Source organism: Blennius ocellaris, assembly GCF_963422515.1.
Source record: "Blennius ocellaris genome assembly, chromosome: 18".
NCBI lineage: Eukaryota > Metazoa > Chordata > Actinopteri > Blenniiformes > Blenniidae > Blennius > Blennius ocellaris.
Window position 1 is genome coordinate 21,795,651 of NC_137667.1, and position 14,453 is coordinate 21,810,103.

At 41.5% G+C, this 14,453-nt stretch overlaps 1 protein-coding gene across 1 annotated transcript; it reads left to right on the top strand.

Annotated features, from left to right (window-relative positions):
• Positions 1 to 398: 398 nt before the first annotated feature.
• On the top strand, positions 399 to 12,927 carry stxbp6l (syntaxin binding protein 6 (amisyn), like; the record flags this gene model as incomplete). The annotated part of the gene is made up of 6 exons (XM_080514447.1): positions 399 to 549; positions 2,322 to 2,452; positions 2,624 to 2,927; positions 3,007 to 3,105; positions 8,891 to 9,048; positions 12,793 to 12,927. The coding sequence occupies 6 exons, from the start codon at positions 399 to 401 to the stop codon at positions 12,925 to 12,927; spliced, it is 978 nt and encodes a 325-aa protein (XP_080370573.1).
• Between the last annotated feature and the right edge of the window lie 1,526 nt (positions 12,928 to 14,453).

Sequence of the window (14,453 nt, forward strand, 5' to 3'; positions counted from 1 at the left end):
CAGATCAAAAATAACAATAGAAAATGTTCAAACTATTGTCTTATCCTCTTGTGTTCTTTTAAGTTAGGCAATAAATCCACGTGCTCAGTGAACTAAATAAATGGATAAAGTCAGTTGATCTGGATGTAGAATATGTGTCATTTCTCTGTGTTCTCTTGGCGGAGCTCAGAAATCTCTGATTGCTCTTGTTTACGTGTCGTGGCATGTCGTATATTCCCTGGAATTCCTATTGTCTAGGCTTGTTTATTCTTTATCAAGTCCCTCTGTGTACCTGTTGCTGAGAAGCTTTCTCACCTGTCAGAGTCTCATATGAGAAAACTTTCTCTGCGTTTGGGTTGAGTCGGATGAACAAGAGAAATAAAAGCAGTGTAACTCGTCACCTGTCCAGGTCCTGTCCGATGAACATTCAGTCTGCCATCAACAAAGAGGTTTTCATCCCTCGGGGTGAGCGGCTGCTGGTGGCGGTGGAGGTATGGAGGAGGAAGAGGAAGAGGATGTCCTTCCTGCCTGTTGGAGCCAAAGACTACTCCACATTCATCTGTGTCTCAGGTCCAAGTCTGTCTGGGTCATGGTTTCCTCATCGCTTGCAAATCATGTGTCATTATGAGCAAACAAGAGAAAGTGATGAAACGTATTTATTGAGACGCAAATTGCTGACTTTTATTGATTGTATTGGAAATTGCTGAATCCGTGCTGATTTGATAAATGAATAACTGACTATAGGATAACAAAGTTTGACTAACATTAAAAACGGCATCAAATCTGACTCTTCAACAAAGGAAAACCCAAGAAACAAAAAGATCCTGTTTAATTGTGATATTTAGTTTCTCTTTAGCACTTCAGTTCTGTGCCAAACGGACATTGAACCAACTGACCACACGCTGTTTGTGTATTGAACTTCAGAACACACAACGCTTCAACGCTTTCACATGGTTCTTATTTTTCCCCAAAACATTGAATTCAAAGTTTTTTGCCCCAAATCCAGTTTGTCCTTGATTTTCAGCCAGTTAAATATTTGATCAATGAGCCTCATTCAGAACCTGTTGGGTTTCAGGGAGCTGGACTGGCTCCGCCCACATGTCCATCTTGGGAAGAGGAGGAAGTACTTGCTCTCCTTATGCCATGTGCTATTGTTTACGTTCTATCTATTGCTAAGTTTTGAAGAAACACAGTTCAACCAAACCAATAAGAACCACAATGTGACCCAGAAGGAGAAACCTCCTAACCCCACTGTCCTGAGCCACCATTTAATCTTAGAAATTAAAAGATCAGCTCACAATCATCAAGCCCAGACACACACCTCAGACTCTGCAAAGCCTACATTTGATCTACATTTGATCTACATTTGATCTACAGTCTCTACCAGCACAACTTTGCAGACATGAACAATACCTCACAATAAACAAACAAATAAAAACATGGGATCAGCTGTTGTAAACTAACCAGCCTGGTGCTTCGAAAAGTAATATAAATGCATATAAATCTGAATATTTTACTTACAGTAAAATGTACTTAATAATTTGCTTTATTAGAAGTTTAGCAGTGAATCCAGCATCGTTCTGGCCGGAGTTCTGAAAACACTCCTCCTGAAGTGCTGGGGGCGACATATAGCACCTTGGGAAGTCTTGTTGGAGATTCCCATTAAAAAATAAAATTAATCCACTGGGTCCTCACAGGCTCAGACCAAGGCAGTAAAAAGAGACTCCTCTGCTCCTTGATACAATGAATAACTGCATCTGGACTGTGTAGCTCATATCTTTGCTGGTATCTTTCTACGCTGAAGGTAAACACCTGGAGAAAAAAACAGCGCGGAGCTTGCTGCTTGTTGGCGGCTCAAAGGGAGGGTCTATCTGGGTTGGGGTTGGCTAAAACCTTTTGTGACGATACCAATGGTTTGCTTTCCGATTTGCTTGTTGGAGCACACGCTTTAGAAACAATTTAACAAGCCAGACAACAAGATGACAAACTTTCTTCACTTCTGGAGTGACATTCCAGGTATGGGAATGATTTAAACTGTAGGAAAACCATTAGAAAGTGAATTTTGCATGATATGGCCCCTTTATAGGGAACTTAAGAGCAGTCATTAATAAGTACAATATACTGTATATTATGTCAGGAAGCGCTTTCAAAGAATATAAAATAAGTTAAAAGATATTAGCCAATAAACAATCGAGCTCCTGCATTAAGCACATTCTGAATGAAAACACTCTTTAATTCAACTTATTGGGGGTGTATATTTCCAGCTGGTCCATTTGTTGAGGCTTTGTCATGTTTTTTAATAAACAAAGGAGTGATCAGATATCATCTGGATCTGTCCCTAGTGACCAACACAAAGCCCCATCAGCTCCTGATCACCAAGGTGAAGCAGTTTGGTGGCTCGCCGTCCTTCGTCAGGAGGTCGCAGTGGACAGTGGAGCAGCTCAGACAGGTCAATGGCATCAACCCCAAAAAGGTGATCAGCTTTCAGACACAGCTCACAGTAATCCTTTTCTTTCAAGTTTGCTCTTTCTAGATCATTTTGCAGTTTACTATCGAATAACCCTGGCTCATCTTGGATTGTTGATGTTCTTTTTCCATGTATTTTCAAAGTGTGGTTGCTTGTTCCTGGACTGTCCTCTTGCAGGACACCCCAGAGTTTGATCTGGTGTTTGACAACACGGTGGACAAGTGGGTCACCAGCTCGGCAGCGGAAAAGTGCATGTTTGTCCAAATCCTGTACAATGCCTGCGAAAACTTTTGGATGGGGAAAACGAACAGTCGCGGAAACCCTGGTAAGGTCAGCAAGGCAGGTCAGCTGAGGAGAGCGAGTCAACACGCTGCTCCAGACCTCTCAGCAGGTCCCAGCAAAGCTGCACCGAAAAACCCCAAGAGCCACGATCTTCCCAAGAAGACCGAGTTCACCAATTGCCATTCCAAACTGACAGCAGGTAGCATCACCAGGCCAAGGCCCCTGAGTCTGGAACACACTTCCAACATGTTTGTGACGTGCCTTACTTGTCTTGTCAGATGCCTGTACCATGAATCTGGTCATCTACCGCTGCAAAGCTTTCTTGAATCGCATGAAGAACGTGATGGCCACAAAACAAAGTCATTCACCAAGACGAGGTAAGACTTTCAAGTTTTCCACACACACATTTAGGGATTTTCCACTCGTACCTGTTTGGTATCTCGGTTTTTGGACGTTTCCATCGCGTGTTAGTACCTGATAGCAGGTACTTTTCTTACTTTTCTTACTTTTCTGGCTAACAAAAGAGCTGAGTCGAGAAGATGTGATGTCAGCAGACAGCAGCTGCCGATTGGCCGCAGCATGACATCACTAGATGAGTTTGGAGAGAGCTCGTTCAAAACAGTTAACCGGCCATTTTTAAAACCCAATCACATCAAGAACGGTCGTGAACAAAGATGTATGCACTAAAATAAACCCTGTGAGGGAACGACAAGGTTCAGACGTCTCTCTGTCTGGTGGGGACCAGAGGATTGAGGAGCTGGACAGAGCGAGGCCATAGCAGGGCAATGATCTCTGAATACAATGTGAAGCATGTGAAAGTGAATAAAATAACATGACCCCTTTAAAAACCGCAGGGCTGTGAGATGGTGGAGTCGGACATGTTGGGTCATTATTTATTTATTTACTTTTTTTTCCCCCCCACTTGGCTTTGCCCTCATATGTTTATTTTTGTGTGTGTTTTTTTTGTTTTGTTATTGTTATTCCATGTATGAAATAAAGTTTTTTCCATTCATTCATTTAAATGTTGTCAGACAAACAGATCAAATCAACCCAACTACAAATTGTGGGATTTACTCTATAAGAGGAAAAGTGCAAAACAGCACATTATATTTACGTGCTATTGACTTAAATGTTTTAATTCTTTATGAATTAACACTAAATGAAAGATTTCATATATATATATATATGAAATCTTTCTTCTTTCATTCATATATAAATAATGAACTCCTCTTCAATCACATCAACTGTGGGGAGACAAAATGTTCACCTGCTGTAAACACAATGTGTCCAAGCTGTCATGATGCAAAGAACACTTCACCTGTCAGTTCATGATGTTATGGCCCTAACCTTCCCAGGGTAGATTACTAAAAAAAAATCTCTTCAGTTCTCTGTGTTTGTGTTTTTTAAATAGAGTGCACTGAAAATCCCCATCCAATCATTAAACGATGCCTCGCTGGACTGGCTGGTTTAGGTTTAATGGAGGACATTTCACAATGTGTAAAGACATCCTGGTGAAACAGAGTCTTTGCCTTTCAGCCCAGCCAGTGTCACGGATTGGGTCACTGTATTCTGGCTGTGGGCTGTTAGTTCCTGTCCACTGGGTTTGTTTATTGTGTTTTTCTGTTGCACCTCTTCACTCAGACAGAAAGGCCTTTCTGTGATGTTTCAATCGGAGGACAGTAGTTGTTTCTTTCTGGGAGGTCCATACAATAGCTTGTCTTTTGGGAGCCGGGAGCCTGGCGGTGGGTGTGTGTGGTGAGTGTGTGTGGGTGTGTGTGTGTGGTGAGTGTGTGTGGTGGGTGTGAGTGTGTTAAGTGTGTGTGGTGGCCTATTGAACCCGCTCACAGGGGCTCATGGAGAGGACATGTGTTGTGCTTCGCCCCACTTTCGCAGCACAGGAATTGACCTCAGCGGCCTGGAGTCTAACTCAAAAATGATTCAGTTAAAGTCTGTTCAGTTTTATTTATGCAGTCTCTTGCTCCTGTGATGTGTAACGACTTCCCTCTGTCCACCAGACAGGCTCTGTGTTAAAAACGTTTTTAAACCTGCTCTCTTTGGCCTTCAATGTCATGTGAGCTGTTGATTTATATTCTACATGGTTTTATTCATGTTTTATTCAGGTTTTCATCCTTTTGTTTGTATTGTCTGTACCTGTTAATAATTTTACTTATCATGTGAACTTTGCACATCTGTGTTTTATTCCTTCTCTTGTCCAGCACTTTGGTCCACTATGGTTGTTTTAAAGTGCTTTATAGAAGTTGCTGTGCTATACAGAAAAAAAAGTAATGACACCATACTGATCTCAAGGCATGCTATGATCTTTGAGTGGTGAAATATTAATAAATGAAGAGTGAAGAGACAGAGAATTGTATGTTTCAGCAGTCAATCTCAGAACATAACGACTTTAACCTAAATACTGGGCTTATACTTTCAACGTTTTAAAAGTCGACAAGGTTTTCGCCTTCAAAACTGAAAGAGGAGTCTGATTCCACATGTCTCTCACTGAGTGTTGATGAGCTATACATCTGATGTCAACATGTTTTCATCCTCCTGGTTTCTGTCCTGTCCTTTTCTCTGTTACTGCCATTGGCCACCAGAGGGCGCAGAGAAAGACAGGTGCTCCTGTGCTCAGCACCCAATGAAAAGGTTGAGCACCCATAGGAGGTTAGAAAACTAACAAAGAAGTCTGCATCTTTAAATTAACTCAACATGCTATGAGAGGTCTTCTGTAGCGGCCAGGAATCGAACCCGGACCTCCTTCATGGCGGGAAAAACTTCTACAACTGAACTATCAGCTTTGAATCTGAGTTTTTCAGAAAACAAAGAAATCCGAGCAGCAGAGCGAAGTGATGGAGTCACAAGGCTGACTTCTTTTTATACAGTTAAAGAATCTGAAATAAGAATGAAAACCTCTTGGAGAAATATTTCTCCTGCCCTGATAGTTCATGTCAGTATTCTTGTCACAGCATTTTGACTTTCACAGCTTTTTCAGGATCGTGAGGAATTTGTCGAATTCTCTGTTTTAGTTGATCTTTTCCCTCATTTTCTGTTTCCATGCTGTTGTGGTTCTGGTTAAAGTTTGTAGTTATGGTTTGTGCCTGGTATCACGTTTGTGTTCCTCCTCCCCCCCCCCCCCCGATTGTTGCTGCTGTGTCTCCTTATCACCCGGTTCACTATATCAGGCCTCCTGATATGTTTTCCTGTCGTTCTCCCCCTGTGATTCTCGTCTTCATAGCTTGTGACTGTTCCCACTTGGAAAATGGTTTGTTTTTATTTTGTTGTTTTCCAAATTGATTAACACTCAGATGGTGTTTGTCATCCTGAACTTGGTTCATGTTTTCATTAACACCGTGACTCGTATGCTGGGATGAAGCCGCATGGTAAAACCTGTTCACCCTGAGGAAACTGTTTGCTTTTCTAAAAGTTAATAGGATGGCTTAAATGTTGAGAAATATTGTCCTAAATAGGATTGTTTGATTGTGTCTCATTAAAGATGACGTTCAGTGGCTGTGTTGCCGGGACAGTTGGCCCTTGACAGTCTGTCTTCAGTGAGGAAGGACAGATATTCTGAAACCCAGCTCTTGTTTACTTCACCCAATAAAAAGCTCATCTGTTGAAGAACGATTTAGAAAACCTTAGATCAAGGTTGTGATTTGATTTCTCTTCCTTGCCGCAAGATTTAGAAACAAATTCTCTTGAAGGAGTCGTATCACACAATGTTTCAACGATTTCACATGGTTCTTATTTTTTCCACAAACATTGTATTCAAAACTTTTTGCCCCAAATCCAGTTTGTCCTTGATTTTCAACCAGTTGAATATTTGATCAATGAGCTTCATTCAGAACCTGCTGAGTTTCAGGGAGCTGGACTGTGCTCCGCCCACATGCCCATCTTGGGAAGAGGAGTAAGTACTTCATCTCCTTATGCCATGTGCTATTGTTTACGTTCTATGTGGCTAAGTTACAAAGAATCACAGTTCAACCAAATCAATATAAACCAGAATGTGACCAGAAGGAGAAACTCCTGAACAAGTTGTGACTCTGCTGCTGCAGCAGGACGTGTCAGAATATTAGTAAAACATATTGTGTCTGAATATGTTCATCAGCTGCACTGAATATTTTCTTTACAAAGAAATGTGCAGTTTTAACAGCAAATAAATGAGTATTCAGACCAGCCTGAGTGACTCTGACCTTATGTGCATGTGACACTGAGATCTCATAATTTAATGATCCTCTACTTATGATCATAATTAGTAGCAGACAGGAGAACATCTTCAACCACCACTTATTCAAAAATGGCTGAGCCCCACCTGGTGTCATCAGAAAGAACAGCATGTAAAATATGCTATTAATTCTTTAAGATTATCTCCAATATTTTCTCGTCTGTGAATCAAGGTTCCTCTGACATCGTAAATAACTACTGTGTGATGACTGTACCCCTGGTCATTGGTCTCCTCTTGCTGCTTCATGCTTTGTTTCCTCCTGATCCACACCGATGGTTGAATGAGTGGCGCAAGCTCCCGCTCGCCCCTCTCTCACCATGCAGTGTGTATTGCACACAGTAAAGTGTATGTGTGCATGGCTGGTACTGATTTAGACACTGCTTCACAGAACCGGAGCAAGTCATCGCAAACACCAGCTTGTTAGCAGCTGAAGCTAACAAACAATTCAGAATAAAAATTAACTAGTTTGATTATTTCCGAGTACGAGTTTCAAACTTATTTTAGCTGAGAAACTGAAGGTTAATTGACTGAAGCAGTGATGAAGACGTTGTAGGATTCCCACTAGTCTGCAGTTTCACTGGTGGTCTAGTGGTAGAATTCCTGACCTGGTTCAAATGTCTAAACCTATATTTTCTTTTCAATTGATTTTTTTTTTTGGGTGGGGGGGGTCAGTTATCTCCAAGGCTCAACATTGTTACTGGATAAGTGCCTACATGGTTGTTATAATGTTGTGGCTAAAAAGTGGTGCACCCACTTTACTTTGGAATTCAGTGCTGTCACTAAACCTGAAATAAAATCTTTCCCCACCAAGAATTTACATCTAGAAACACCACTGGAAATAAATAAAGAGATCACCTCACTATCATCAAGCCCATACACAGACCCCAGTCTCTGCAAAGCTTACATTTGATCTACAGTCTCTACTAGCACAACTTTGCAGACATGAACACTAACTCACAATAAACAAACAAAAAATAAATAAATAAATAAAAAACATGGGATCAGCTGTTGCAAACTAACCAACCAGGTGTTTCAAAAAGTCATATAAAGAAATATAAATCAGAATATTTTACTAACAGTTTTACTTAAAGTTTTGCAGCTAATCCAGCATCGTTCTGGCCGGAGTTCTGAAAACACTCCTCCTGAAGTGCTGGGAGCAACATTTAACACTTTGGGAAGCCTTGTTGTAGATTCCCATTAAAAATAAATGTAATCCACTGAGTCCTCACAGGCTCAGACCAAGGCAGCAAAAATGTGTTGATACAATTAATAATGATGCATCTGACCTATTTTGCTCTCACCTTTGATGGTATTTTCCTACCACTGAGGGTAAACACCTGCAGCTGTCACCAGGTGATTAAAGCAGCACAGAGCTTGCTGCTTGTGGGCGGCTCAAAGGTAGGGTCTATCTGGATTGGGGTTGGCTGAAACCTTTGGTGACGACGCCAATGGCTTGCTTTCCGGTTCGCTTGTTGAAGCACAAACTTTAGAAACAATTAAACAAGCCTGAGAACGAGACAGCAGACTTTCTTCTCTTCTGGAGTGACATTTCCAGGTATGGGGACGGTTATTACTGAAAGAAACCATTAGAAAGTGAATTGTACATGATATGGCCCCTTTAAATAGCTTTCAATCTGATTCTGTGTTGTTTTCTCCTTTAAGTGTTCATTGGAAACCTTCTTGACAGGGATCAATCATTTGTACAATTTCCAGAACAAATCTCTGAAAAGAGAGACTACAACTTCCGGATTGTAATCAACAACAGCAACAACAACAACAAAGAAACACACTACAAAGATCTATTGAAACCAATCACATAATTTAGCTGTAAGAGATTTAATGTAGTAACAAATCCACTCCAACAGTCTGTAAATCTGAGGGGATTCGTCTTTATATTTCATCTTTTGCTTGTTATTCCCATTTTGTCTTTTAATTTCCAGGTCAAGCTTGGCAGCGCGGTGCCGGAGGAGCGATGGGTAATGTAGTGCAGACGATGAGCGTGAGTGTGGGGGAGCGTGGAGACCGACTGAGCCGTGCTGAAGACAAGACTGTGGAGCTGCTGCACAAAGCCCAGCACTTTGCAGACACTGCTCATACGGTGACATAAGAATCCACCTATTTTACAACACTAAAGCTGATCAATATCAACAGATTTAAAAAGCTTTGAACTCACGTTTCTCTAAATACCAAGCTGCATGTTAACTCTGTGCTTTGCTCTTCTTGTCCTTCTAATGTTTAAACATCCCAAGAACATGCTGCATATTGAAGAAAAAAAGGCATTATTTAGGCATATATATAGGTTTTATAAAGTGCTGGCTGGGGGTACATTTCTAAGGTAGGGCTCTTCAACTGGTTTACTTGAAATGACAAGCAAGGCTGACAGTTGAGGGAAAAAATACTTGCAAAAGGAACTGTGTGCTTTCTTCAGCTCTTAGGTTTTCAGTAATGAATGAATATGATCATATCTAAACAATTATAAACATTAACAAACCTGCACACATTTGATGAATTCTGAACACATTTCTGTTTGTGTGAATTTAAAAATAACTCTTATGGAGAAAGTTCAACCTGACCTGCAGCTTTTTCAGCCAAGTTCCTCCTTTCAAAGAGTTAATTAGAAGAGAAGTGACAGAATTTGACAATCAATCATTATCTCCATTGCTACATCTTGTTGAGACACATATGAACACACCAGGACTGGTTTGATCCCATCGCTGATCAAGTCTGGCAGTGGAGGGTTTATAAGACACCCTAAGTCACAGACATCAATTGACGCCGACTGATTAAATTTTATGTCATTCACTTATATTGCTAATCAGTAATTGGTTAAACCACCATTAAACCCGCCTCCTTGGGCTGCTTATACACACTCAAGAGAAATCTTCTCTTCTACTGGAGATGATCTACAGAGAATCAAGCGCACACAGTCCAGGGCTCACGGCATAAACGTATTGGATGTTATTCCAGTTCATGAACTCATTTTAGAATTTGATTCCGTTTCAAGGCGAGTGGGGAGGGGCGCCCTCTACAGGTCACTGATTTTTAACAAAAGTAAATGAATTCAGAATGGTTGTTGTTTTGTTCATGCAACAAGTCTCATTCATTCAAGGAGTTTGACTTCTTTTAGTAGCTCCTCCCTTTAATTGAAACAGAATGAAAAGCTTTAGCTGTATGAATGAACTAAAATGAAAGACCGAAGAGCAATGGTCCACAAACACTGTGTGTGTGTGTGTGTGTGTGTGTGTGTGTGTGTGTGTGTGTGTGTGTGTGTGTGTGTGTGTGTGTGTGTGTGTGTGTGTGTGTGTGTGTGTGTGTGTGTGTGTGTGCGTGCGTGCGTGCGTGTGTGTGTGTGTTTGTACAAACTGTGGACATGACTATTTAATTTTTTCTTGTGCAGTGTGAGAGGCTGTGATGGCTGGTTGTTAAAATCTTAAGGGAAGCATTAACACGCCTCTGGAGCCACCAGACATCAGATGATTTAATCTGGTTCCATCTTGGTGGAAAAACGATGTGAGTGGTGGCAACATGCAGTGATAACAAAGTGAATAACCAGCCCCTTTAAACTTTGAAAGACCAAATACTAAGGATTTGATAAACATTTGATTTATTGCACCGCAATGTTTCTTCAACAGAGGCTGTACATTTGTTGCACACAACTGCCCTCAGGTTTTGTTCACGCTCCCGAGATAGAATCTGATACAAAAACCTGATGGAGCTCACATTGAGTCAGTCTTTGAATGTGTCTATTACATAAGCCTGAAATGGGTTTTTTTCACATGCAGTTGGCCCTGAAGCATTCGAAGTAGACGCTGAAGAAGAAGCAGAGGAGGCCCGTGTGTCATCTTTAAAGTGTCTGAAGAAGAGGAGGAGGAGGAGGAGGAGGAGGAGGAGGAGGAGGAGGAGGCGAGACACTCTGTCTTTGCTGTGTGACTAAAACACTGAGTGTCGTAAACCTGTGATGTACATGTGAGCTTTGTCTGTTAATAAAATACACACACACACACACACACACACACACACACACTCGTAGTCATTGTTAGTCTCTGTCCTTTATGTTTTGTACTCGATGTGAAAACGTGTTTGTCTCAGTGTCTGTTGCCACTTTAACTTCCTGCTGTTGTTTTGAAGAGCTGATTGAAGGTTCACAATGTTGAGGAAAGTCATCTTTATTCATGAAAAATAAGAAAAGAGCCTGTTGAAAAGTCAAAATGTCGAAATGTTGAGTGTGCTTTTGCATAATGTTCATATATTTTAAAACTTGTCAGTCTCATCTGATCCCAGAATTTCTGAAAATGAAATGTGCGTCTTGGATGAAATGTTTTCCTGGTAACACACGTCAACAGTTTCAACACATGCATATTGACCAACTAACAATGAGTGAAGTACATAACACTTTGAAAAGAGGACATGCAGGCATCACTTTGTAAAATGTAATAATCAATTTCATGAAACTAAATGTCATTTACCCAGTTTGAGCAGTCAAGGATTCCTGTCATTTATTTCAATTAAAAGTAATAAAATCGTGAAAGAATCATGCAGAGTTTCAAGCTTTCTCTACACTTTATGGAGAAAAAGATTCACAAATATTTGCAAGTTGGCACTTTTACACTGACGTTTTCCTGTTGAAGTCCTTATGCTGTAAATTGTGACCGGTGCCGGGGGACGTCAGCAGGGACATGCTGATTTCTGTTTGAGAGATCGTTTCTGAGCCTTTTGATGACTGAATGGGCTTCACTAATGGCGTTCAGTCTCCAGATCAATGACACAGCGATGTTTTCTATCCAAGGCATCTCAGTCCTCAGCAGCAGCAGCTCTTGCTATGCTACTAGCAGCTTCAAGCCAGACTGAACAGTACTGAGAGTTTTGATATCAGTCTGGAATTATTGACATTTGTTTTCCTACATTTCACAAAATTCAGCACAAGAGCAGCTTTTCATATTTTGTGGATTGTATTTGTTGGCAGTGGGATGTTGGGCTCCAATAATGGCCTTCAGAGTTTTCCTGAGTTCAAGGTTGAGTGAGTAAATTCAGGCGTCGCCCACACGAGCCAAAATTATGTTTTTCTCTCCGAGGTTCTCAAAAAACCAATTCCATCCACACGTCACTATGAACATGGCTCAATGCGAAGCTTCAGGGCATGTAGTACATATGCCAGGCCAATAGGGGTGCTGTGACTCACCTAATACAGCAAACACACAGAACAAGACAAGGCGCACATAGAAATTTCGAATTAGACTTCTGATCATGGACTTTTCTAGAGGTCTATACTCCTGCTAGCATCAGTAGCTGCTGCAGCAGCAACTGGACCATGTAGGCCTTCATTGTTGTGGTTATTAAAGGACATTGCAGACCGCGGTGGGGGGATTGCATCATCTTTTTTCCACAGATGATTGTCTTTGCCATCCACACCTCAGAACTGCAACAAGAACCTGGAGAACATGACTAGAGAACATGACTAGAGAACATGACTTAGAGTACTTGACTAGAGAACATGACTAGAGAACATGACTAGAGAACATGACTTAGAGTACATGACTAGAGAACATGACTAGAGAACATGACTTAGAGTACATGACCAGAGAACATGACTAGAGAACATGACTTAGAGTACATGACTAGAGAACATGACTTAGAGTACATGACTAGAGAACATGACTTAGAGTACATGACTAGAGAACATGACTTAGAGTATGACTAGAGAACATGACTACACAAGGAGAGCTTCCTGTCTAGATGTAGTTCTGCTCTCTGAAACCTGCAGGTCGTTCTTCAGCAGCAGACAGCTGGACAGTGAGTCTCACTCGCTTATCACTTCCTGCCAGGTCCCTCTGGTCGTCCTCAGTGTCACCTGGTCGTCTCCATCATCATCCCTGGACCTTCCTCCTCCTCCCTGAACCTTCCAGTCACCACAGGGCCAGGGCCGTTCTTCAATGAGCACCGCCAAAGAACCGGTTCCACCGTTAACGGAGCCAAGTGAGCGCCACGTCATTGTGTCACTCCGAAACATGATACGTCACTGATCTCACCTATCAGTGCTGATGTTGCCCCTCTGGTATTGTGGCCAGGGGGACAATGATGATCCACTTGTCTCAACGTGTGGCACTGTGGCATGAAGAGAGCAGACACATGTTGAGCTGATGTTGTTGGTCATACAGGAAGGTTTATTCTTCATATCACTCAATACAATACACAATACACGTTTTTAGTCAAACATCCTTAACACCATTTTAAATCACAAACCCATGAACCATTTTACTTGTTGTCTAATACATAGACACTATTTACAGAACAGAACAAACTCATATAATAACAAAAACTAATCAGTTGCCGAAAATATGATAAATCTGGTCTGGTATCTACCATGAAGAGTCTTTTAACTAAAAAGTACCCTTCAGAATCATCACAGTGCATGAACAGTATTCATAAAGTGCAACTTAGATTCAGTTGAAGCTCATCACAATTACTTTGGGTTCATTCCCACACACACAAATCTCTATCATTCAACTCAGCTAGCGTTAGCAATAGCCTGCAGGCTTTCAGTGCTGTTTCATCCCAATCGCTCATTCAAACACTTACTTTACAAACACGCATATTCTGGTCGATCCAACACACTTCTATACCAGTAAAGTCTGCACTTTTGTCTCATTTTATGTTACAATTTACTAACCTGTGGCATGAAGAGAGCAGACACACGTTGAGCTAGCGTTGTTGGTCATACAGGAAGGTTTATTCTTCCTGTGTGCGGCCTAAATCTGCTCAATACCACTCGCGCGATGCGCCCCCTAGCGACTAAATGTAGGAGCATGATATGTATCTGGATGAGACATCAAATTAAATAAAACTTAATGAAAAATGAAAGGGGTGTCAGGTTTTTAATGTGTCATCTTTTGACCCTCTACATTTTCCCCCACTTAAATAAAATGTCTCCTGACATTTGCTAGTGCTCTGTATGGCGATCTCGTGTACAAGGGGATACCAGTTGTAATATGGCTGGGTAGGGATTGGACAAGGGAGTGGTGAAAAACTATAGGTTTCTCCCAGGGGTTGGCTGAGTAGGAAGGGATTCACACTTGCATTCCAGTTGTGACATGAGGGTTGACCAAGGACATCATATGTGAACTTTGGTGTTGGTCTTGTTCTCCTCTGTGACCTCCTCACGTCATCATCTTCTCCTATATTTCCACTATTCAGATCATCTCCTCGATCTAGTCTGTCCACTGGTCCTGGTCCATTCTCAGTATCCTCAATGTTGGGTTCCATCACAGCTTCTCATCTATCTGGAGGATAGAACTCACTGGCTGTAACACACAGCTTCGGCTGATCTTGAGGAACTGTGTTTGGATCCACTGGTTCAAGTTGCTGAGGAGATTGCGCTGGAATAGCAGGTTGCTGATGTTGAGGGTTTGCGAGTCTGTAGCATGGGATTCTGCTCCAGAGATCCCACGGGTAAGTATCTTCCTGCTCCTCATCAGAACTGTCTGTCCCTGTTTGGTCAATCGACTT